This window comes from Geotrypetes seraphini, chromosome 1 (assembly GCF_902459505.1).
Source record: "Geotrypetes seraphini chromosome 1, aGeoSer1.1, whole genome shotgun sequence".
NCBI classification, from domain to species: domain Eukaryota; kingdom Metazoa; phylum Chordata; class Amphibia; order Gymnophiona; family Dermophiidae; genus Geotrypetes; species Geotrypetes seraphini.
This window is the reverse complement of record NC_047084.1, coordinates 395,436,186-395,459,075: the sequence shown is the minus strand read 5'-3', so window position 1 is coordinate 395,459,075 and position 22,890 is coordinate 395,436,186. Positions and strand designations below refer to the sequence as shown.

The 22,890-nt window shown below is 39.8% G+C and overlaps 1 protein-coding gene across 5 annotated transcripts in view; it reads right to left on the bottom strand.

The window, feature by feature from the left end:
* Positions 1–22,890, bottom strand: part of TMOD1 (tropomodulin 1) — a 305,423-nt gene that overhangs the window by 137,557 nt on the left and 144,976 nt on the right. For all 5 annotated transcript variants that reach the window (XM_033917789.1, XM_033917773.1, XM_033917798.1 and 2 more), the window contains exon 5: positions 12,875–12,964. In XM_033917789.1, coding sequence (XP_033773680.1) covers positions 12,875–12,964 — 90 coding nt within the window. The remainder of the gene's footprint in view (positions 1–12,874; positions 12,965–22,890) is intronic.

The window sequence follows — 22,890 nt, the reverse complement described above, 5'->3', positions numbered from 1 at the left end:
TGATATGTGGATTGTTACTAAAAATCATATTTTTCATATAGATGGGGGGGGGGGGGTCAAAAAACGATGAGCCCCGGTTGTCACATATGCTAGGTACGCCACTGCTTCCCACTGTACCAAAATATGCAGTTTATACCTCCAGTTCCAAATGGAAGGAGGTTGATTAGACAGGCAATGGTTCATAATACACTTTTCCCCCCCAAATATAACATTTGCTCAGAAACAAACATTCCCGAGCCGAATACAGAGAAGATGAGGTGAAATAACAAAATAACATAGCAGATACAGAAAGAGAAACGTAGGCATTTAAGACAATACTCAAAAAACGGGTCATTTCCTGCTAAAAGCTCTGAAAGGTTGAACACACCCACAGACAATGTACATAAGTATTCACCACAGCCCTGCATTTGAGACAGATCTGGGTAGCTACACAGCCCATAAGATAGGCCTGGCTCTGGGGGACATAAGCACGCAGCATAGTGCGATAATGACATTCCTGTAATTCAATACTTAGACGCTCAAAAGCAGCTATGTGGGAGTTCAGATTCCACCATTTCATTCGAAATTGGTAGTAGTGATTTTAAGATTGATGACTAAAGTATGTCTTTTGGTTTTGTCTTATAGTTCCCCCAACCTTGATAAAGATAAGCAAAACGCATCTGGATTGGGAACCAACAACGACATAAGATAAGTTATCTTGTTATAAAGAATAATATAATACAATATTAAGCTATAAAATAATAACTATTTTGGAAAGGTTATAAACGTTAAGCTATGAAGGGAATAATGAACACCACTACTACCAATTTAGAATGAAATGGTGGAATCTGAACTCCCACATAGCTGCTTTTGAGCGTCTAAGTACTGGATGATTTCTCGATAATAGTGAGTCAGAGAAGTTTGGAAGATTCCTGTAATTCAGCACTGCCCATCACCCCTGGTATACCTTTAAGGGCCTTCATCAGCACCCAAAGAGTCAGGGGCCAAGCAAGATCCCGCTGCCAATGTTGTAAAATCCCAGAAAAATCCCCAAGGGGTTGTTGAACAAGCAAGCCTTTGTGAAAGTATGAGGCAGATACTGTGGTCTCTTCTGGGACTTCCAAGAATGCTTCAAAACATACCCCAAAATCCCAGGAGAGAAAAGCCACTGGGAGGGATCCCACTAATGTTGAAGCTGGCGATAGGCAAAAGATGCCCTCTGAACAGGGATCCCCCTGGTCAATAGTTCATCGTAAGAGAGTAAGGTGCCTCCTTCCTGCAAAACATGACATAATTGGAAAATGCCCTTACTGCACCACTGACTAAATATGGAAGGAGTAAATCCCGGGGGAAAGGTAGCGCTACCTACCAAGGGTAGAAACACACTAAGGCGTGGATCTTGCCCCCAATAGGCAAGGACTTGGTTCCAAACCGTCCACAGAGGACGGAATAACACGCTACCCTAGGTGGACCGAGAGGCATCCTTGAGATGAGCGTGCAAAAGGTATAATAAATGAGGAGGATAAAAATAATCCTTCTCAAAAGTCACATCGGTAAAAAGATCAGAGTCCAGAACCCAATCATACATATGATGCAAAATACAAGCTTGATCATAAAGGTGGAGATCCGATATATCCAACCCCCCCAACCCAACTGCCCCCCGGGAGGGCCCATCAAATTTTGGGCTTCCACCCCCCAAACCCCCCCAACAAAGAATGAAGAATACGAATATTCTTCTTCAACATGTAGAGGGAAAGCGCCTGAAGAACATACAGCCACTTGTGAAACAAAATCATATGGAAGAGATGAAAACGACCCATCAAAGATAAAACGACCCATCAAAGATAACGACAACCATTTCCAACGCTCAAATCTGGAATGTGTCTCCACCAGCAATTTATCAATATTAATTCAATACAATTTGGACACATCCATAGTTAACAGGATACCTAAATAACGAAATGAGCCCTCCGCCCATTTCAACAGAAAGTCGTTGAAGAAGCTAAAGCTTCAGACTTTCCAAGATTCAAGGTAAAACCCGAAAAATTGCCATACTCCCTTAAATTCTCCAATGATGGACAATGACTGAGTTGGATTAGATAGAAACACTAACAGACCATCCGGAAAGGCTGCTATCTTAAAATGACTATCCCCCAGAGGTAATCCAGTAATCTCCACATTTGCCTGAAGTTCGCAAATCAAGGGGTCTAAAGAAAGAACAAACAATAAGGGCGACAATTGGCAACCCTGTCTACTCTCTCGATGAATGTTAAAGGGTGCAGAGTACGCTCCACTGATCCATATCCGAGCTGCAGGGTCGCTATACAGCATCTGAACCATGTTATTAAAAAAGGGCCCCACCCCATAAGCTTTAAGCTCTGCAAATGCTGCTATTGCACCCTATCAAAAGTCTTTTCGGCATCAAACTTATGAGTAGGGAGGAGGTCCGTTCCGTCTGTGCCTTCTCTAGCACCAACAATATCCGCCATATTTTTCGCTCCATAAGACGCACTTTTTTCCACCCAAAAATGGGTGGAAATGTCAGTGTGTCTTATGCAGCTAAGATATCTGTTTTTTAAGCACCCCACCCCGTCGTACCTTTTTAAATGCCCACATCAAATACAGCTCTCCCTAGCGTCGGTGAGCACCCAACTGTCTTTCTTGGCTTCCCCCTCAGTGTCCTCTGGATTCCCCCCATTAAAGCTAATTATGGCTGTCCAGATCCAGCATCCCACAGGGCCCTCCAAGCTGCTTCCTGCACCCAGCGAGAGAGGTCATCTTCCGTGCTGTGACCACTGCTGAGCTAATTATGGCAGCCTGCAGAGTGAACCTAGCAGGCTGTCATTGGCCTCCGTCAGAGGAGGGGTGGGACTGCAGTAGAGGAAATGTGCTGCGGAGGACAACAGCAGCCTCCTAAGTTCACTCTGCAGGCTGCCATAATTAGCTTAGCAGTAGTCACAGTGCAGAAAACAACCTCTCGACCTAAATAGTTATTAGAAAAATCTTCAGCATCAGTGGGCTGATCAATAACAGGAAACATCAGAAACACCTGGTGACAGGGAAGACAGAAAGGGAGAGCTGTGTCTCCCCCGATCTCCTGCCCCAGGTAGCAAGCAAAAAAGAGCAACTGTTGGGGAGGCGATGAGAGCCTGCCATCTCCGAAGCATGCATTCAGACCTGGGCAGAAGCTGCAGCCCTGCACTGTGAGGGCTCTGCCATCCATCCCAGATCAATCCAGCACTGTCTCGGAGCCGGAGACAACGACTGCAGGAAGCAGCGGAGATAAGGTCACACCCATCGCATGGGCCTGGCGGGACACTGGATCTGGACACCGGGAGGGGTGTGTGAAGAGAGATAGAAAAGGACCTCGAGGAAGGGCGGGAAATAGACTTGAAGATAGGGCAGATGCTGGACTAGAGGGGTAGTCAGGGGAGGACTCAAAATGTTAGCAGAAGGAAGATAGAGAGAGGGAGGCAAAACAGAGGGGGCAGATGTTGAAACAAAGGTGAGGCAAAAGAGAGGTGGCAGATGTTGGACTTGTGGGTGTATAGAGGGAAGACAGAGAGACTGCAAAAAGGTGAAAAGATTCTGGACAAGGGAGGGAGGGAGGAAGGAAGGAGAGAGAGAGAAGCAGAGCAAGACCTGGAAGGAGAGCAAATGCTGGACATTGAGGGGGCGTGTAAGCAGAAGAAAGATATATATATAGAGAGAGGGAGGCCTGGACTAAAGGGGAAAGACAGGAGGCAGATGCTGGATAATGGGAGGTGCAAACAGAAGAGACAGAAGGTGAGAGACCCTGAGGAAGAACACAGACATGCAAGATCATAACAGAGGAGGGAGAGAGAGGGAGACCTGGAACAAAGGTGGTGGTAGGTGCAAAGGAGAACCGGCACTGGATCTGGGGAGGGTAAGCAGAGGGAAAAGAGATAGAGACCTGGACCCAAAGGGGATGGGGCTGGATTGTGAAAGAAATGTTGAATGCACAGTCAGAAGGTAGGAAAAACTATTTTATTTTCAATTTAGTGATCGAAATGTGTCAGTTTTGAGAAATTATATCTGCTGTGTGTATATGAAAAATGAAAGGAAAAATTTGCATTACAATTAGTAGGGGAGGGTGTATAGGGTGCAAAGCCTGGCAAAGAGTGTGAGGTTGGGTGTAGAGCCTGGCAGGAAGTAAGGGGAGCTGGGTGCAGAGCCTGGTATATGTTAGTACACAATTTGCTTCAGAATGTTTTTTTTTTTCTTGTTTTCCTACTCTAAATCTATGGTGCATCTTATGGTCAGGTGTGTACTATGGAAAAAAAATATGGTATATATAATTGAAAAAAAAAGATTTAATAATGCATTACTCAAGCAAAGCACATGAACAAATGTATTGCATACTAAAACATTCCCAAAGTTTAAGAAGAGAAACCCTACTCACAATGTTTATGGTTCAGAGCAAGTGGACATGTCTGATGCACAATCTTGACATCATTGTGACATCATCAATATGCACCTAGATGGCAGAATGTCACTACACAATAGGAACCCCTGCCTAAACAGAAGCTCCTGTGGCTCAGTGGTTAAAGGCACTTCTTCCATCTTCTACAGGCTGTGGGTTTAAATCTGCACAACCCCCACCCTTTTTCTTCCCCTCCCCCCCCCCAATACCTCAACAGCTTCTTTTTGGTCTCAAAAGAGAGTATGGGTTGTGGACTTTACCATTTACATTTACACTCTGGATTTTCAGGGTCCAGAGGGAAACTTATTTTTACTCTGATCGCCTAAGGAATCCATCTTACATGGCAGAAACCTGTATCTAAAAGAAGGCTCAGTGGTTAAAGGCACTTCTTCCATCTTCCCAAGGTGGTGGGTTAAAATCCCTAGTATGGTCAGGTACCCCAGCACATATTATTATTTGCTTTTTAGTGACAATACAACAAAATTACTAACTATTCCTTCTCTAAAAATAATAGGGACCAGGAGATCTACCATTTTCTCAGTCTTAGCTCCTCAGCTGTGGAACAACTTACCACTGTACCTATGTAATTAACCATCCTTAGAAAAATTCAAGCGCTTCTTAAAAAGCTTCCTGTATAAGGATGCATTTAATACATAGACAGCTTAACTTCCCAAACATAAAATCTTCAGATCCTAATGAATTTTATGTGATCCCATCCTATATGTTCCTCCCTAAATGTTTCTTTTTTTTTTTAATTAAAGACTGTAGTCCATCCCTTTTACCCTTTCTGTATCAGTTTGTATCAGTTTGTATTAGAACATACATGATTCGTATGCAATGTCAGATTTTGTCCACCGTTTTTTTTTTTTTTGGTATGCATTGGAAAATTATAATACGCATTGAAATATATGATATTGCGTAGATAACAAATCTTATTAAACTTGAAACTTGACAATCTGCCATCTAGGTGCATATTGATGATGTCAAGATTGTGCGTCAAACATGTCCACTTGTTCTGAGCTACATCCACTGTGAGTATGGTTTCTCTTCTTATTTTCTTAAACTTTGGGAATAAGGTTTAGTATGCAATATATTTATTTATATCATGTGCTTTGATTAATGCATTATTAAACATCTTTTTCCATTATTATCAAAGAAGAGTCCTCTTTACACCCCAAAACAGACGGTTTAGTATATAGATATATTTTTTTTCATGTGCTTTGGTTGAGGAACACAGAGCCAAAGGAGCAGAGGAAACAGCAGAGGAACTGGACAAATGTTGAAGATACCTTTGATATTTATCCTAGAGAAATGACTGCTTGTGAATCAAGAGGATATAAGCTGAGTGTGTGATGCAGTGGTTAGAGCTACAGCCTCAGCAGGCCGAGGTTGTAGGTTCAAACCCCGATGTCAGCATAGCTATTGCTAGCAATCAGCATTTTCAGTTGGCAGAACTAATGTCAGCAAAGGCCTATGGGAAATTATCTGACTCTGGAATGTTGATGCAGAATTCTGTGCTCCTGCACAGAATTCACATACATTAAGCATCCAGCCAGACTAGATTGTTTATCAAGCAGATAGGCTGCTTGAATAGGACAAAGAAGCCAGAGACTAATCCCATCTACCATGCCTGCAAGTATCACACATTCCTTACCCTATGAAATTAAATTGTTTCTTATATAACTTCAGCATTCTCTGTAGTCTATAATAAAACAGGTATGTTACATAAGCATAACACCGATCCATCAAACATAAAACAAAACAAGATTATCCATAGAAAGCATTCGAGTGAAATTTCTATTTGACTATATAAACAGCGATTAAAGCTATATACTCATCCTGAGATTTTTCATATTAATAGGAGAGAAGGAAGACTCAAGCCAGCCTCTTAAGAAAGCTTTAAGATAAATTTTGAGTTTTTTTGGATCATCATAATTCTGGGTCTTATTCAGATGTGTAACTTTTTTTAAAAAATTTAATATTTATTGAATTTTTTCAATATAATCAAGCATACAACTTGTACAGAAAGGAAATTCAGCAAGAAATTAATACAAATGAAAACTTATATAAAAGAATATCAAATATAAGCATAAATTTCTACTCAAGTCCTCAATCAGATCCAAGAAGGGTAATAGGCGAATCAAAGTAATTATATGTAAACCAAGCAATAACTAGTCAAATGAGGTTAAAGCACCCTTTCTTAAACTAAGCACTTTCTTTCTCCAGAGATGCAGTTGAGAGAAAGGCTGTCAGTTGAGATGGCTCAAAGAAAACATATTTATGAGAATGATAATTAATAACACATTTACATGGATGTCGCAAGTAAAAGGTCACCCCCAGAGATATAACACCAGGTTTCCTTAACAAAAATTCTCATCTCCTTCTCTGCGTATCCTTAGCCAAATCTGGGAACATCTGAATTTTACAACCTAAAAATTATTTTTGTTTATTTTTAAAGAAAAGTCTCAGCAACCAGTTTTTATCTGGTGTGAGAGCTACTGTCAAAAGTAAAGTGGCTGGGGTCACTAATTCTCTATCAGACATTTCCAAAATATTAGATATGTTCATTAAATCAGGTCCCAATTTCTGTTGTTGTTGTTGGTCTTGAGACTTATTTGGAAGATAATAGACCTGCGTAAATGGTGGTAATGACTCTTCAGGAAGCTCCAATACTTCCGTCATGTAACGTTTCAGCATTTCCCTTGGGGCTATCATAGAAACCCTAGGGAAATTTATCAGTCTGAGGTTATTATTATGAGAAAAGTTTTCCATTGCCTCCATCTTCCTTCTTAGGTTAGTATTGTCTTTAATTAATGCCTCAGTAATTTGTTGGGAGACTTTTAATTCTTGATGTACATTCTGTACTGAAGTTTTTGAGTCCTCAAGTCCAATCTTTAAATTTTTAATCTCAATTTCATGGTTATTAAATTTCTTTTCTAGTTGTTGTAATTGCAGGTTTATGGATCTTGCCAAATTGGCTACAAGATCCCACAGAGAGTCTAATGTAACCTCTCGGGGCTTCTCAATTTGAAAAGGTTGTAATTTTAACTTGGTTAGCACACCCTCTGGCAGCGTATCTCCTATTGCAGTCTGTCGAATTCTCTCATCCCCCACCACCGCTTCCTCCTCAGTCTCCTCGCTCAGACTCCTCTGCTCCGGCAGGGAGTCCTGCAACACAGTCCCCCTGTTATTCTCCTTAGCCTCCGAGAGGAGGTGAACTCCGACTTCTGGAAGTACCTCCTCTCGCGGGGAACTGGTCAACTGAGGGCGTGGGGGAGGTGCTCTTACTTTGGGGCTTAACGATGTCTCCGGCCCCATGGAGAGCGACATAGATGCACCTCCACCATGCGTCTCCTGCGGGGAACTCCCCGAAGCTGTCGGCGTGCCCTGCATTCTCCTCATCAGCTCCTCGATGTTACCGAAGACGGCCGTTCTGGAGCGCTGCGAGGCTTCAGCAGCGCTGCGTCCCCTCCTCTTCGGCATTGCAAACCAGGTAAAGGAATTGAAAATAAGCAAAGATATTTTTAAGGAGCTTCAGGGAGAGTGAAGCTCAAACAACTCCTCGTGCAGCCATTTTGGATCTCAGATGTGTAACTTTAAGGGCTCCTCTTACTAAGCTGCGATAGCGGTTTAAGTGCACACTGAATTGCCGCGTGCACTAGACCCTAACGCCAGCATTGAGCTGATGTTAGTTCTAGCCGCATAGCACGGGTTTAACGCACACTAAAATTCTGCATGCGCCAAAAATGCTATTACAGCTTAGTAAAAGGAGCCCTAAGTGTAGCAGGGTAGAACAGTACATACTGCTCACCGATTTGTTTTGTTGTCTCATGGCAAAAAATTGTTTACACATCTGAGCTGTATGGGAGCAAAGCCTTGCATAATGGTAATTTGGGTTAAATCCAAGTTAAATCTTTTATGTTTCTTGTTTTTGTTAGAATCTCCATCACCTGAGGAAATCTCAAAATCTTAAGAATAAAAGGGCAAAGGCCTACCATGTTGTCCAGTCTATGCGCAGGAATGTGGTATGGTCTTTTGACTTCAAATGGCCTTGAGAAAGAAATGTGTAAAAGTTTAGGCAGAAAATCCTCAATAAATTTAACAGGATTCTGAGTTTCAATGCCTTTTGGAAAGCCTAATATTCTTATATTGCACCATCTGTTCCTGTTGTTTGTGTCCTCCAGGTCAGTATTTGCAGTTGCTTGTGATTCTGGCGCCATTTGAAGGCCTCATCCTCTAATTTCAAAATGCATGTAAGTGTAGTACATTCATTACATTCACTAATTTGTATTGTAAGTTTGGTCATATTTGATTGCAGTTCAACTATATTTTGTGCACTAGTTTGAATCAACATCTTAATCAATGAAAGTTTGGTCATCATGGGATCAATAAGATCGTCTAATTCCCAGCTAGCAGCCAACATGAGTGGCATTGGAAAATCTTGTCTAATATTTTTCCATTGTTGCAGCCTTTTTTTTTTTTTTTTAATTCTTTATTCATTTTCAAATTTACAATAAGTGTAACAATATATCCAAAGAAATTAACAATAAATATAACAATCATCATCAATGGTACAAATGATATGCTCTTATCTCCCACCCTTCCCACCCTCTCTTATCATATAATCAATACCTTATACAATATGTAACAATGAATTTACCCTCCCCTCCCCCTCATAATTGAACTTGTAAATTTAAGGGGGAAAAAAATAAAAATAAAATGTCATCTAATCAGTACAATAGTTTGTAAATGGCTCCCATACATCTTGAAATTTCCTGAAAAACCCCCACTGTATTGCAATAAATCTCTCCATTTTATAAACATGACATAAGGAATTCCACCAGAAATTATAATTTAATCTACTCCAATTTTTCCAATTATACTTAATTTGTTGAATGGCAACCCCACTCATTTTAAGTAATAATTTGTTATTTGTAGAAATCTGACTTTTTGCTTTCATTGCCATACCAAATAGCACAGTATCATATGATAATGCCACTGGGTTATCTAATAAACAATTAATTTGGTCCCAAATTGATTTCCAGAAATTCATAATAAATGGTCAATAGAATAATAAATGATCTAAAGTCCCTGCTTTGAGATGACAGTGCCAACATTTATTAGACTTAGAGCTATCCAATTTTTGTAACCGAACAGGGGTCCATAATGCTCTATGTAACAGAAAAAACCAAGTTTGTCTCATAGATGCCGACACTGTACATCTCATCCTCCAAGTCCAAATTCGTGGCCATTGAGACGCAGTAATTTGGTGCTCAATCTCAATACTCCAAATGTCTCTCAGACCAGTATTTGGTTTCTTTTTAATAAATCCAGTTAGCAATTTATACTACTGGGCGGCCTGGTGTCCTAAGAAGTCCGCCTGAAAACATAAGAACTCCATACTAAATTGATTATTAAGGTTTTTCCAGTCAAGGAACCCCGCCTGAATGGCCTGCTTCAGTTGCAACCATTTAAAACTTTCTGATTTATTAAGGCCAAATTTATGTTGCAACTGTGAAAATTCAAGCATTTTACCATTAGAAATAACATCATCTAATAAATGTATTCCTGCTATCATCCAATGCTTCCAGGCGAGCCTTTCTCCGCCAATTTGAATCTTGGAGTTTAGCCATATAGATTGATTTGTAGATTTGTGAATTGTAATAGTTGTTAAATTACTTGCATAACGCAATATTTTCCATGTATCAGCTAATATTCTGTTATCTTTACTGTAACTAGGCATTTTGATACTGAACAGCCATTATTAAGTTGTTCAGAACATGGTTGTTTGTTAGCAGACATCAATACGATGCACTTTTTTGTCCGTAGCAATGTATAATTTTGAAAAAGCAGCACCAGAGTAAATATATTCAGTAAGGGCAGAGAGAGCAGAGAGTTTAAGGGTCCATTCTCCTTGAGGTGTAGGTTCCATTCCACTTTGTGATACTTTCTGTTTAGGATTTGTTAGGGAAAATATATTAGTTTATAAAGGATAAGATTTTGTAACAACTCTGCTGCTAAGAAAATATATCTACCACATTCTTATGTTTCCTTCCTTTGCTAAGCTACAATAAATCCTTAAGCCCATAGAATTCCTCTCTCTTTCTCAGCATTTTTATTCGGATAACCACCCAGCTAACGTAGGACAGCTTTTTTCTGTCTTATCTGGATACCAATGCTGAATATTGATGGTCTCTGGGTAACTCCTAACTCTGTGCTATCCAGATAATGCTACTGAATATCACCACTGAATATCAGATGTTATGTATTTATCCCTATTAGATATAAAATATATTATATTTAATATGTAATTACAGTTCTAAAAGGGGGGGAAAAAGGGGAAGGAATTGGGTATATTTGCTTTTATAATGTTTATTTACTCTGTAAATTTTGTTTTTGTATTTGAAATGATTTTGTGTTTGTATTTGAAATGTTTCTTTTACTATTTTGTTTGTATTTGAAATTTAATAAATATGATTTACATTAGATATAAAATATAATTCACAGGCCTCTACAAACAAGAGAAGGTCATCATTAACCACTGAACATAGCTCATCTAAGACTGTTCAACAACATTCCATCTTACTGCAGTACCAAGACCCTCCATAATAGACAATCTTCCTCCCCACACACACACACTTTCCCAAGGGTTAGATCCTATGAGTTTGTTTCTTTCTTCAAATGACATACTCAGGTCAATATTCAACAGGATTTAGACTGGTAATAAAGTTTCTACCCAGGTAAGTTCTGCTAAGTGGATCTCCCACTAGCAATTAATCAGACTGTGCCACTGAATATCAGCCATGACTGCCAGGACACTATCATGTTATTGCCCAGGTGCTTCAGACAAGTACAACCACACAAACAGCAGTTTTACTTTGCTGAATGTCCATTTATATACTAGTGCCCCTATTAGGCTCATCTTCTTTCCCTCTTTATATCACCCATATTAGGCCCAGCATTAGGTTTACCAGATTTTACATATGTAAAATCCGGACCCATACACCCATACACCCACCCAGTTCCATCCATCCTCACCCTATTATACCCATGCCCCTAGCCCTACTTCCCTCAGCCTGCTCATCTCGGTTGGGAGGGCATCCGCATATGCGCAGATGCAACATAATGATGTCAAACGCATGCTCCCAACACAATTTGCTTTTTAAAACTCGGACAAAGTACCAAGTTGTTTTTTTTTTGTGTTTCCAATAAGTTTTATTAAGATTTTGTAAGAAAAGAAATACAAAAAGAGAAAACAGTAGAACAACAAGAACTGTTACGTTTTCACATTTACAAGTGTACATTAATCAGACAACAGATATCAGATAAGCAGGAAACCTTATGAATGCAGCAGTAATATATGAATATGATCAATAATTAGTGCTGAAGGATACAATATTTTGAGGACTTTGCAGCATATGATAATATATGAGACCACATTCGATGAAAAGAAGAGTGGGCTGATCCGTCATTCACAGCAATCAGTTTTTCGTATTTATTTATTTATTTTTTTAAATTTTAATTTAATTCTTATATACCGCTAATTCCGTGAGGTTCTAAGCGGTTTACAAAAATGATACATTAAAAGATACAATAAATAAAATGAATAAAGATAGGTACTTGGAAGTTCCCTTACTGTCCCAAAGGCTCACAATCTAAAGACAGATCGTATTCCACCATTCATGGTAATTAAGAGCGGAAAAGTCCTTCCATTGAGAAAATATAGTTTTTATAGCAATTAGCAACATACAATGCAGAAGTTTAGTGCCATCCTTATCAAGGGATGATGTCAGAGCTGCCCCACCCATAACAACAAAGGAGTAGTCAAGAGCATCCACTACAGGTAAGATATCACAAACGGTAGACCAAATTTGGGACCAAAGTACCAAGTTTTGAAAAGCCATCCGGACACTTGGACATGCCCTCTAAAAAGAGGATACGTCCGAGTAAATCCAGACATCTGTTAATCCTACCCAGCATTAAATATCCAGCTCAAATTTAGCCCCTAGTGGTCAGCATTTTTATAACCCTGATTTCCTCGATCTCTTGAACCCACTTTTTTATTCTCATTTTCTCACTTAGAAGGCTATTCTACACATTTACTGTTCTGCAAAAGCAGTTTTAGCTTTTATTAAATTCAAATTTTCTTTAGCAGGAGTGTGTGGCACAGTGGATGAAGCTACAGCCTCGGCACCCTGGGATTGTGGGTTCAAACCCTGTGCTGCTCCTTGTGACCCTGGGCAAGTCACTCAGTCCTCCATAGCCCCAGGTATGTTAGATAGATTGTTAGCACACTGGGACAGATAGGGAAAATACTTGAGTACCTGATTGTAAAACCGATAGGTGGTATATAAATACCTAATAAACTTGAAACTAGTAAAACTATGTTCATCTGCTAACAAGCTGTAAAGCAATTAAGGTTGGTTATATGCAATCTGAATTTGTACTTACTGTTTAGGCCTTCCTTGTTCACAATTGTGCTGCTTGCAAGGGCCTCATAGTACTGCTGGTTACTCATCAGTGTATGCATGCCAAGGATAGCTATGAGAGGAAATGAAATAGGACAAAGGTCAGAGAAATTCCTAGGCTTGGGGGAAAATGGAATCCGTCTGTGGTATCCTATAATTTCCCATTATGAATATGTATGTAAAAACAATTCTATAATGAACTATTAGGGAGATGGCATTTCTTAAATTAACCAGTCTAATTACTAGCTCCAATAGTACAGTGGACTGAGAACCAGGGTTTGATTCACATTGCAGCTCCTTGTGATTCTGGGTTAAGTCACTTAACCCTTCGCCGTCCCAGGTATAAAAATGTAGATTGTGAGCCTACTAGGGGCAGAGAAAATACCTGCATATAATATATGTAAACCACTTTGATTGTACCACAGAAAGACAGTATATCAAATGCTTTACCCATATCCTATAAAAATCTCATCGTGTTTAAAGGGTAAATAATAAGCTGAAAAGGGACACAGTGTTAACTAGATATAAAAGTTTTCACTAGTATTGTAGGAGGTGGTACAAACATCATGAGAAACACCCCACCAGCTATTTTTCAGGTGTTATAAGGATTGGGAAGGAGTAAGTTGGGGCGGCAAAAGAGCATAGAAAGGAAATAAAGCATATTAAAACATCTGATTTGTTTTTATTTTCTTTCTGAGTAAGGAAAAATAACTAAGTGTACAATGCAGCATGAATATCATACCTAACCTCATTCTTCCATCAGGCATTACTCTCATAATGGAAAAATCCACCAAGGTACTAGGCTGCATCTTAGATGACACTCTCACAATGGAACCACAAATATCTAACCTTTGGAAAAAGACCATCTACATTATGCGTCAACTGCAACTCACAAGATCATATTTCCACCCACACCACTTTGCTCTGATCATTCAGATGATGGTCCTACCTCAACTGGACTATTCATTTCCTCTCCGCCTACCTTGGCATCAACACTTCTCTCATCCACAAACTACAGCTCATCCAGAACACAGAAAGTCAGACTAATCTACAAATTAAAGAAATTTGACTCAATCATAACCTTTATCAGGCAATTACACTGGCTTCCAATATCATCCCGAATAATTTTCAAATCGTCTTGTATCCTACACCAGATTCTATATGGAAGCTCAGCAGCCCCTCTCATCCAATTATTCTCTAATGTTTGGTCGACATCAAAAAGAATCCTTAACAGAATCCAACTAAATCTACCATCCACAAAAACCTCCACTACATGCGAATTTTCCACTCTATGCTAACTTATCTGGGTGTAAAAACCTGGAATGATCTATCAGAAGTTATCAGGGCAGAGACAAACTACACTAGATTCAGAAGAAACCTGAAGACTCACCTCTTTGACATTTACTTGTCTTAGTTTCTGTATAACTCCCCCTACTTCTGGGTCCCCTCTCTAATTTCTCCATACCCCCCTTCTCTACTACTTTCCCCCTTCCTCCTTGATCTGTCTTCTTGAGTGTGTATAGGTATGTGCAACGCACAAATGGAAGAATAGATTAGATGTTAAAAATAGGCATACTTGCAATAGAACACAGCAATAGAACAGAATACTAGGAATGATAAAGAAGGGGATCACGAACAGTTAGAAAAAGGTTATCATGCCGCTGTACTGGGTCATGGTGCACCTTCACCTGGAGTACTGCCTTCAGCACTGGTCACCGTACATGAAGAAGGACACGGTACTACTCAAAAGGGTCCAGAAAAGAGTGACTAAGATGGTTAAAGGGTTGGAGGAGCTGCCGTACAGCGAAAGATTAGAGAAACTGGGCCCCTTCTCCCTCGAACAGAGGAGATTGAGAGGGGACATGATCGAAACATTCAAGGTACTGAAGGGAATAGAATTAGTAGATAAGTACAGGTTGTTCACCCTCTCCAAGGAGAACGAGAGGGCACTTTCTAAAGTTGAAAGGGGCTAGAATTTGTACAAACGTAAGGAAGTTCTTCTTCACCCAGAGAGTGGTAGAAAACTGGAACGCTCTTCCGGAGTCTATCATAGGGGAAAACACCCTCCAGGGATTCAAGACAAAGTTAAACAAGTTCCTGCTGAACAAGGACGTATGCTGGTAGGACTAGTCTCAGTTAGGGCGCTGGTCCTTGACCATAGGACCGCCGCGTGAGCGGACTGCTGGGCATGATGGACCACTGGTCTGACCCAGCAGCTGCAATTCTTATGTTCATACCCGAAACCTGACTAAAGCAAATTCAGCAATGAAAGAATGTAACACCCCAAAACAAAAACAAAATTTTTTTTAATCCACTGGGATCAATAAACTCAATAAGCCTCACGCATTCCATTTATGCCAATAACTCTAACACAGATCTTTGGCTTTCAAAATTTTCACACTAAAATGAGGTATGAAAGACATCGACTATAGAAAGAGAAATATAATGGAAGAGAAAGGCCAAATGGCCCATCCGCAGCATCCACTATCTTCCTCTTCTCCATAAAAGATTCCACTTTTTCTTGAATTCAGACAGTCTTTGTCTCCACCACCTCTACTGGGAGACTATTCCATGCATCCACTATCCTTGCTGTTAAAAAGTATTTCCTTAGATTATTCCTGAGCCTATCACCTAGATTCATCCTATGCCCTCTCATTCCAGAGCTTCCTTTCAAATGAGACTCGGCTTATGGGCATTTATGCCACATAGGTATTTAAACGTTTCTATCATATCTCTCCCCTCTCTCGCCTTTCCTCCGAAGTATACAGACTGAGATCTTTAAGTCTATCCCCATGCAACATTTTAGTAGCCTTCCTCTGGACTGATTCCATTCTTTTTATATCTTTTTGAAGGTGCATTCTCTAGAATTATACACAATATTCTAAATAAGGTCTCACCAGAGTCTTATACAGGGACATAATTACAATACAATTATGTTAAAATTATTCATGGTTGACAGAGAAATACAAAGTTACAAACTCATAAAGGGGGCCACACTCATGTATCAAATTTTAAGGCAAAAAAATGTTTGTAGCAGATAAGTGAAATCACAGAGTCTATAAGGGGCTGATTCTGGAAGTGGCACCTGCCATGACAGGCGATTACAAAATGAGCACCCGCAGGGTGTCAATCACCAACAGGCACCGCTTCCAGAATTGCAGCTTGGTAGGACCCTTGGTGCTGGAAATGTAGGCCAGAGTTTCAGAGGCCTACATTTTTGGCACCTAGGGTCACTTCAGAATCACAGCCAGTGGCAGTTACCCCTTCTTTTACTAAGCTGCGCTAGCGTTTTTGGCATGCGCAGAAAATTAGCGCGCGCTAACTCCGCACTACGTGGCTACAACTAATGCCAGCTCAATGCTGGCATTAGCGTCTAGCGTGTGTGGCAATTCTGCGCGCGTTAAAACCGCTATCACAGCTTAGTAAAAGGAGCCCTTAGTGAATTCAACAGTACTTGGCCATTTTGAGGAATCCCTGCATTACAGCAGCTATTTTTTTTTTAATTAATCATGTTTAAATTGCATTTAATTACCGCATCATTTATCACCAATTAAAACAATTAAGTTAGGCAGCAGTACCACCACCATCTAACTTTTGGCAGCCTGACGAGTATAAGCCCCTATGTACTTATCAAACTGTTTGAAGTTTTGCAATCATAAGGAGCTAAAATATTTTAACTTAAATTATTTTTATTGAATATAAGGAATATAAAATAAAAAATAGAAATAAAAGAAAATCATTTAACAAACATCAAAGATCAGATTTTTTTTATAGTTATAATTAAATCTTTATTGATTTTCAATTTAAGATTCAAGCATAACATTTGTACAGAAAGCAATAATAGTAACATATAGTTAATTATACATCCAATAAAGAAAACATTGATTAACTATTTATGCTCAAGTCCTCTCAAATCCTTTCTCTAGATCCAAGTTTTAGAAACAGCAAAAACATAACAAAAGGAAAAATACAATATTTTAAAGCAAGATGCTGGAAGCTATAGCACTGAAAGTGAGGTCCCATATTTAAACAAATTATAGGTTCAAGATTTTCCTCTGTCCAGATGAGACATTGCCACAAAAGTAGTCAATTGAGATGGTTCAAAGAACACATACTTAACAGAGCGGTAACACACAATACATTTACATGGATGTCTCAAATAAAAGGTAGCCTCAAAAGATGTAACCCCAGGTTTCAAAAGAAGATATTCTTGGCGGCACTTCTGCATCTCCCGTGTAAGATCAGGGAACATCTGTATTTTACAACCAAGAAAAAATTTTTGTCTGTTTTTAAAGAAAAGTCTTAACAACCATGTTTTATCTAACGGAAGAGCAACAGTTATAATCAAAGTTGCTGGTGATGCTAAGTCTTTGTCAGAGGTCTCTAATAGTCCTGAAACATTTAACGTTTGTTGAACAAATTTTTTTGCTGCTCTTCACGAGCTTTAACAGGTAAATAATAAACACATGAAAATGGTGGTAACATTTCCTCCGATACTTCAAAAATTTCCACTAAGTATCTCTTAAGCATATCTCTGGGACTTACCATCTCAAGCCTAGGAAAATTAATTAACCTTAAATTGTTACTACTAGAATTGTTCTCAAGCATTTCAACTTTCCTTCTCAAGTTGGTATTATCTTTAATTAAAGTCTCTTGAAGTTGTTTAGACATGCAGATTTCCTTTTCAAATTTCTGTATAGATGCATTTGAATTAATCATTTCCTTTCTAAAATCATTCAGTTCTTTGGTATGTTCTGTAATTTTCCCTTCCAGATATTGAAATTTAGGGGTAATAGACTTCGCAAAGCCAGCAATAAGATCCCATAAGGAATCTAAGGTTACTTCAGCAGGTTTAACCAAAGAAATTGAAGCTTGAAATATAGTAGAGTGCTCACCATTCTGTGGATGTTCTTCGGAGCATGCCTCCTGGCCATCGCCCCCCTGTAAAGTTGAATTATCCCCAGGTATATCCATTAGGGCTCCTTGACTGTGAGCCCCAACCTCCAGACCTTCTGGATCCAAACTTGCCTCTGAGGAAGAGAATACCATGGACTCCAGGGTTTCTCCACCCCTGGGAGAGCTGGTGACCTGAGGTTGTGAGGGCGGCGCCCTTACATTGGGGCTCAGCGTAACATCATGCCCAAGAGGAGCTACTGCAGGTTCACCTCCCTGTGTCCTCAGCAGGCTGCCATCCAATGCCCGCGAGATCTCCTGCATTCGCCTCAGGAATTCCTCTAATATTGCCAAGAGGAGGAACTTCGGGACGCCACAAGGCAGCAGCCACACTCCGTCCTCTTCTCTTAAGCATAATGGTAAGTGTGCGACGCAAAGGAAATTTTTTTGGCTAAAGTCGCTATCCCAATGCGAACAGCTCAATGCGTCTTGCTTGCAGCAGCCATCTTGGATCCCCCATCAAAGATTAGATTTAATCAATTGCAATTTCAACTACCAATCTCTATCCTACCATCCCATGTCCCATCCCTACCCATTCAATTTCCAAAGAAATAAATATGTAAATATAAGAATTGAAAAATAAATACACAAATAAGTAAATAATATCTACCTATATCCCCTTCCAGTACTGCATAATAAAAAAGGAGGCGCTAGTGAGCACCACACGGCATGGTTGTCTGAAATCAGAGCTCCGGCGAGAATCTCCTTTAAAAGCCTCAAAATCAACAATATTTTACCACTAGATCGACTCAATTAACATACCTCCTTACAGATAACAACTATGGCTACCAACAAATCTGGAAAGCGCCGGAATATTGACCCGGTTTTGCCCGTAAAACCGTCACAAAAACTTGAGGAAGACACAGCCTCAACGTTATTAGAAGAAATGCACGGTCTGCGTGCCCTAATAATGGAAACTAAACACGAGGTAGAAGAGATGAGAACGGAACTCACCATGTTTAAAGCCGAACTTACCGACATGAACCAATGCATGAAAAAAGCAGAGCAGAGTGTCTCCGTGAATTCGGAAAACATTTGAACGCTTCAAAAGCGGACCAAGAGGATTGAGTGGCTAGAACTGAAGTCGAAGACGCTAACAATCGGGCGCGTCGCAGTAACTTCCGTATTCTGGGCCTAACTGAAGCACGTGAAGGGAGAAACATTTTGAAATTCTTGGAGACTACGCTACCCAAAATTCTTGACTTAGAATTTCAACAGGCGTTCAAAATAGAACGGGCACATCGGGTGCCATCCCAGTTCTCTCGAAATGACAAGTATCCTTGCCCGGTTATAATCAAACTGCTGCGATACAATCAAGTGATCCAGATAATGCAACAGGCCCGACTGAAGGCTCCAATTAAATTTAAAGGTCACTCGCTGCTTTTTTGTGCCGGACTTAAGCAAACAAACTGCCCAAAATTAAAATCACTTGGAACGAAGTTTGGGATGACGTATCCTGTGAAAATGAGAGTCACATACAACAATTGCACAAAAGACTTCACCAATCCTTTGGAATTAGCAGACTACCTTGAACACTGGCGCCCACTGCTATTGACAATGCCTGCTAACTGACGAGCCATCAAACAGCTTGATTTCTCCTGTCTTTTTCAGCATGATTCCTGATGGTCAGGATATGCATATATGATTACCTGTTTATGTCAGTATACTTATCTAAACTTGAATTCAGATTTGAACATTCTTTTCTTTCTCTCTTCTTTTCTGTTTCTTACTCCTTGGTGTGTCCTCACAGACTATGTAACTGAGCTTCAAAATTTTATCTGTATGGTTATATGACAGATTTTATGACTGTAAATTGGCGCACACACCATGAAGATGATGTCGATGATCTTATTCTTCTATTATAATATTTCTCGCCATATCCCTTTGATTTTTTTTCATTACCTGTGGTCTAACTGACCCTTGTTCCACTTATTACTTTTTATAATGAGTTATGGTTAAGGTTAGGTAGGAGTTCACAGACGACAGCCTTTTTTTTGTGTGTTATGATGATGTATTGTTGATATATATGCCTAAAGTTATCCTTGTATATGGGGCACAACTCCTCTCGCTGCACTCATGTCTTTGACTTGTCTGACCTTGAATGTCAAAGGGTTCAATAATGCACTAAAACGAAAGAAAATGCTGAATTATATATCCGAATTTCATGCAGACGTACTACTGCTGCAGGAAACACACCTCACTATGTCTGAATCCAGTAAAATCTCTTTTCCGTGGGCACTCCCAGTTATATCATCATGGGAAAAATGGAGTGATGCTGGTTATTAGGAAGTGATCTGATATTAAACTCTTATCACAGCTTACTGATGACCAAGGACGCTGGATACAAGTGGTGTTGGAAATTGAGGGTCAAAAGTATATAATTATGAATATATATGGTCCAAAAATTGATGACCCCCGGTATTACCTCTTAAATGATTGTAGAGACATGGCTGACCTCTTAAATGATTGTAGAGACTTGCACTGTATTGTTGGAGGTGACTTTAATTTAATATAAGACCACATTAAAGATAGGAAGTCCACTTTTACCTACAAGAAGTCGAAAGCATGGTTTCAACTGCAAGACCTCATCTCACATTTTAGATTGATACATCCATGGAGAGTAACACACACAGAAGATCTTGATTACACTTTCTACTCAGCTCCACATAATTCTTACTCCCGTATAGACTTTTTTCTCATTAATCAATCCCTGATTCAATATGTTAACCGCACAGATATAAAAGGAATTAGTGTGTCTGATCATGCCTCTGTCTTACTGGAGCTTCAAACGCATATTCAGCTCACCCCCCCCCCTTCCCGTGGTCACTGGAGGTTTAATAATTGTCTTTTACAGGACGAAGAATTCTCATCACATATTAAACAGGCTATTACGGAATACTTTTCAATAAAGAAACCTGAGGATACCAGCTGCATCACAGTATGGAATGCTTTTAAAGCATATATACGGGGTATTATCATTTCCTATACTGCCCATATAAAGAAAAAAAAACAGGGCTGATTTCCTGGCAATCGAAGGGGAGATTAAATCACTAGAACTGGCGCACAGTCAATGCACCTTGAACATGCGAACACTTCAACAATTAAGAGCACTTCAATACAAGTACAATATGGAGCTAAGTAAGTCTGCCACTCAACAAATATTTACATAGAACTCAACTACTACATGGAGGCTAACAAATGTGGTCACAGCCTAGCAAATTATCTAAAAAAGAAAAGAGAACATATGAATATTCCAGCAATAGCTTCCAACGATGGCACTAAACTAACAAGAGACAAACTAAAGGCAGTAAAGTCAACGAGTTCTGAGAGTAGTATTCTGGCAAAAAGATGTGTGAACAGGGTAACAAACCCTCAATGAATATATATATAAAAATCAAATATTATAATTATGAAACGGGATATCCTCAGTGTGAAGGATTAGTGAGGGAAGGAGAACCTCCAGCGCTTAACACACTAGGGCAGAGGCAGAAAGCCCCTACCTGCACACCATTATTGGATATCTCACATGTGCCTAACCAAAATTGGTGAAAAATAGTGCAGTGAATAATTAATAAGTCACACAAATAAGTCAATTAAAGCCAAAATACCACTCTGAGAACCCCCCAGCCAACTCCAAAAGAAAATAAACTCAAATTTAGCTTGGATTGAAGAGTGGACAAAATACTCCCAATAGCGAAAAGTCCAAAGAGTGACTGATTCAAAAAGTTATTCTTCAGGCAGGGTTCAACCAAGCCCAGTTTCACTGACAAGGTATCCCTTCGTCAGGAACCCATTAGGATTGAAGAGCTGAAAGCATCAAAAACATGAAGGAGAACAATCAAAGCTGGCTGGGTAAATTAGATGCACATCTCCCTTGAGAAGCATACAGTGATATGGGGACTAAAACTATGCCAGAGTACACCTGGCGGGGCCTCCGCATGTGCAGATCACCGGACTTGATGGACCCAGGGTCTGATCCGGAGATGGAAATTCTTATGTTCTAGTTTGTTACCCTGTTCACACATCTTTTGCCAGAATACCACTCTTAGAACTCGTTGACTTTACTGCCTTTAGTTTGTCACTATACTAACAAACCATGATGACATCTTAGATCACTTTTGGAAGTTCTACTTGCACCTGTATTCTATGGAAGTCACACCAGATACAGATGCACATCAATTTTTGGATATGCTCAAGCATCACTCCTTAATGGAAGAAGAGGCTGAGGATTTGACTGCCAATATCACGGATGAAGATATCAGAAAGGCCATCGCAGACATCGCTAAATCAAAGGCTCCTGGACCGGATGGCCTTACATCTAAGTTTTACCAATCTTTTCAAGAACAACTGGTCCCCCAATTGCTTCTCTTCTACAATTACCTAATTGATTCGGGCAACGTGTATGGTTCTTTCACAGAGGCCACCATCATAGTAATTCCTAAACTAAACAAGGATCCATTACAGATTGCAAATTATAGATCTTTGTCTCTTAATGCTGATGCGAAGATATTTGCAAAGATCATTACAATCCAACTACAATAAGTTCTACCTGGAATTATTCTGCCTGAACAAAATGGATTTATGTCAGGCAGGCTTGCTAGTGATAATACTCAAGTGCCTCTTTCAGGTGATGCATTGGTACGGATTTTCTCAGGACTTTATCAAGAAAGTTAAAGTGCTCTACACCTCACCCAGTACCAGATTATCTATTAATGGTATGTACTCTGCTCCTTTTCGAAAAACACGTGGGACGAGGCAAGATTGCCCATTATCACCACTTTTATTTAATCTTGCATTGGAACCGCTTCTGGTAGCGTTAAGAACACATACAAGCATTGCAGGAGTAGCATGTGGTGAGAATGAAATACAAGTATCCGCATTCACTGAAAATGTGCTTCTGTATGTCACACCTGACTCCATTCCACAGATATTGGACACAATATCTGTCTATTCGTCTTTCTCGGGCTATGAATTGAAAGTTTTCAAGTTTCAAGTTTTATTAGGATTTTATATACCGCCTATCAAGGTTATCTAAGCGGTTTTTAC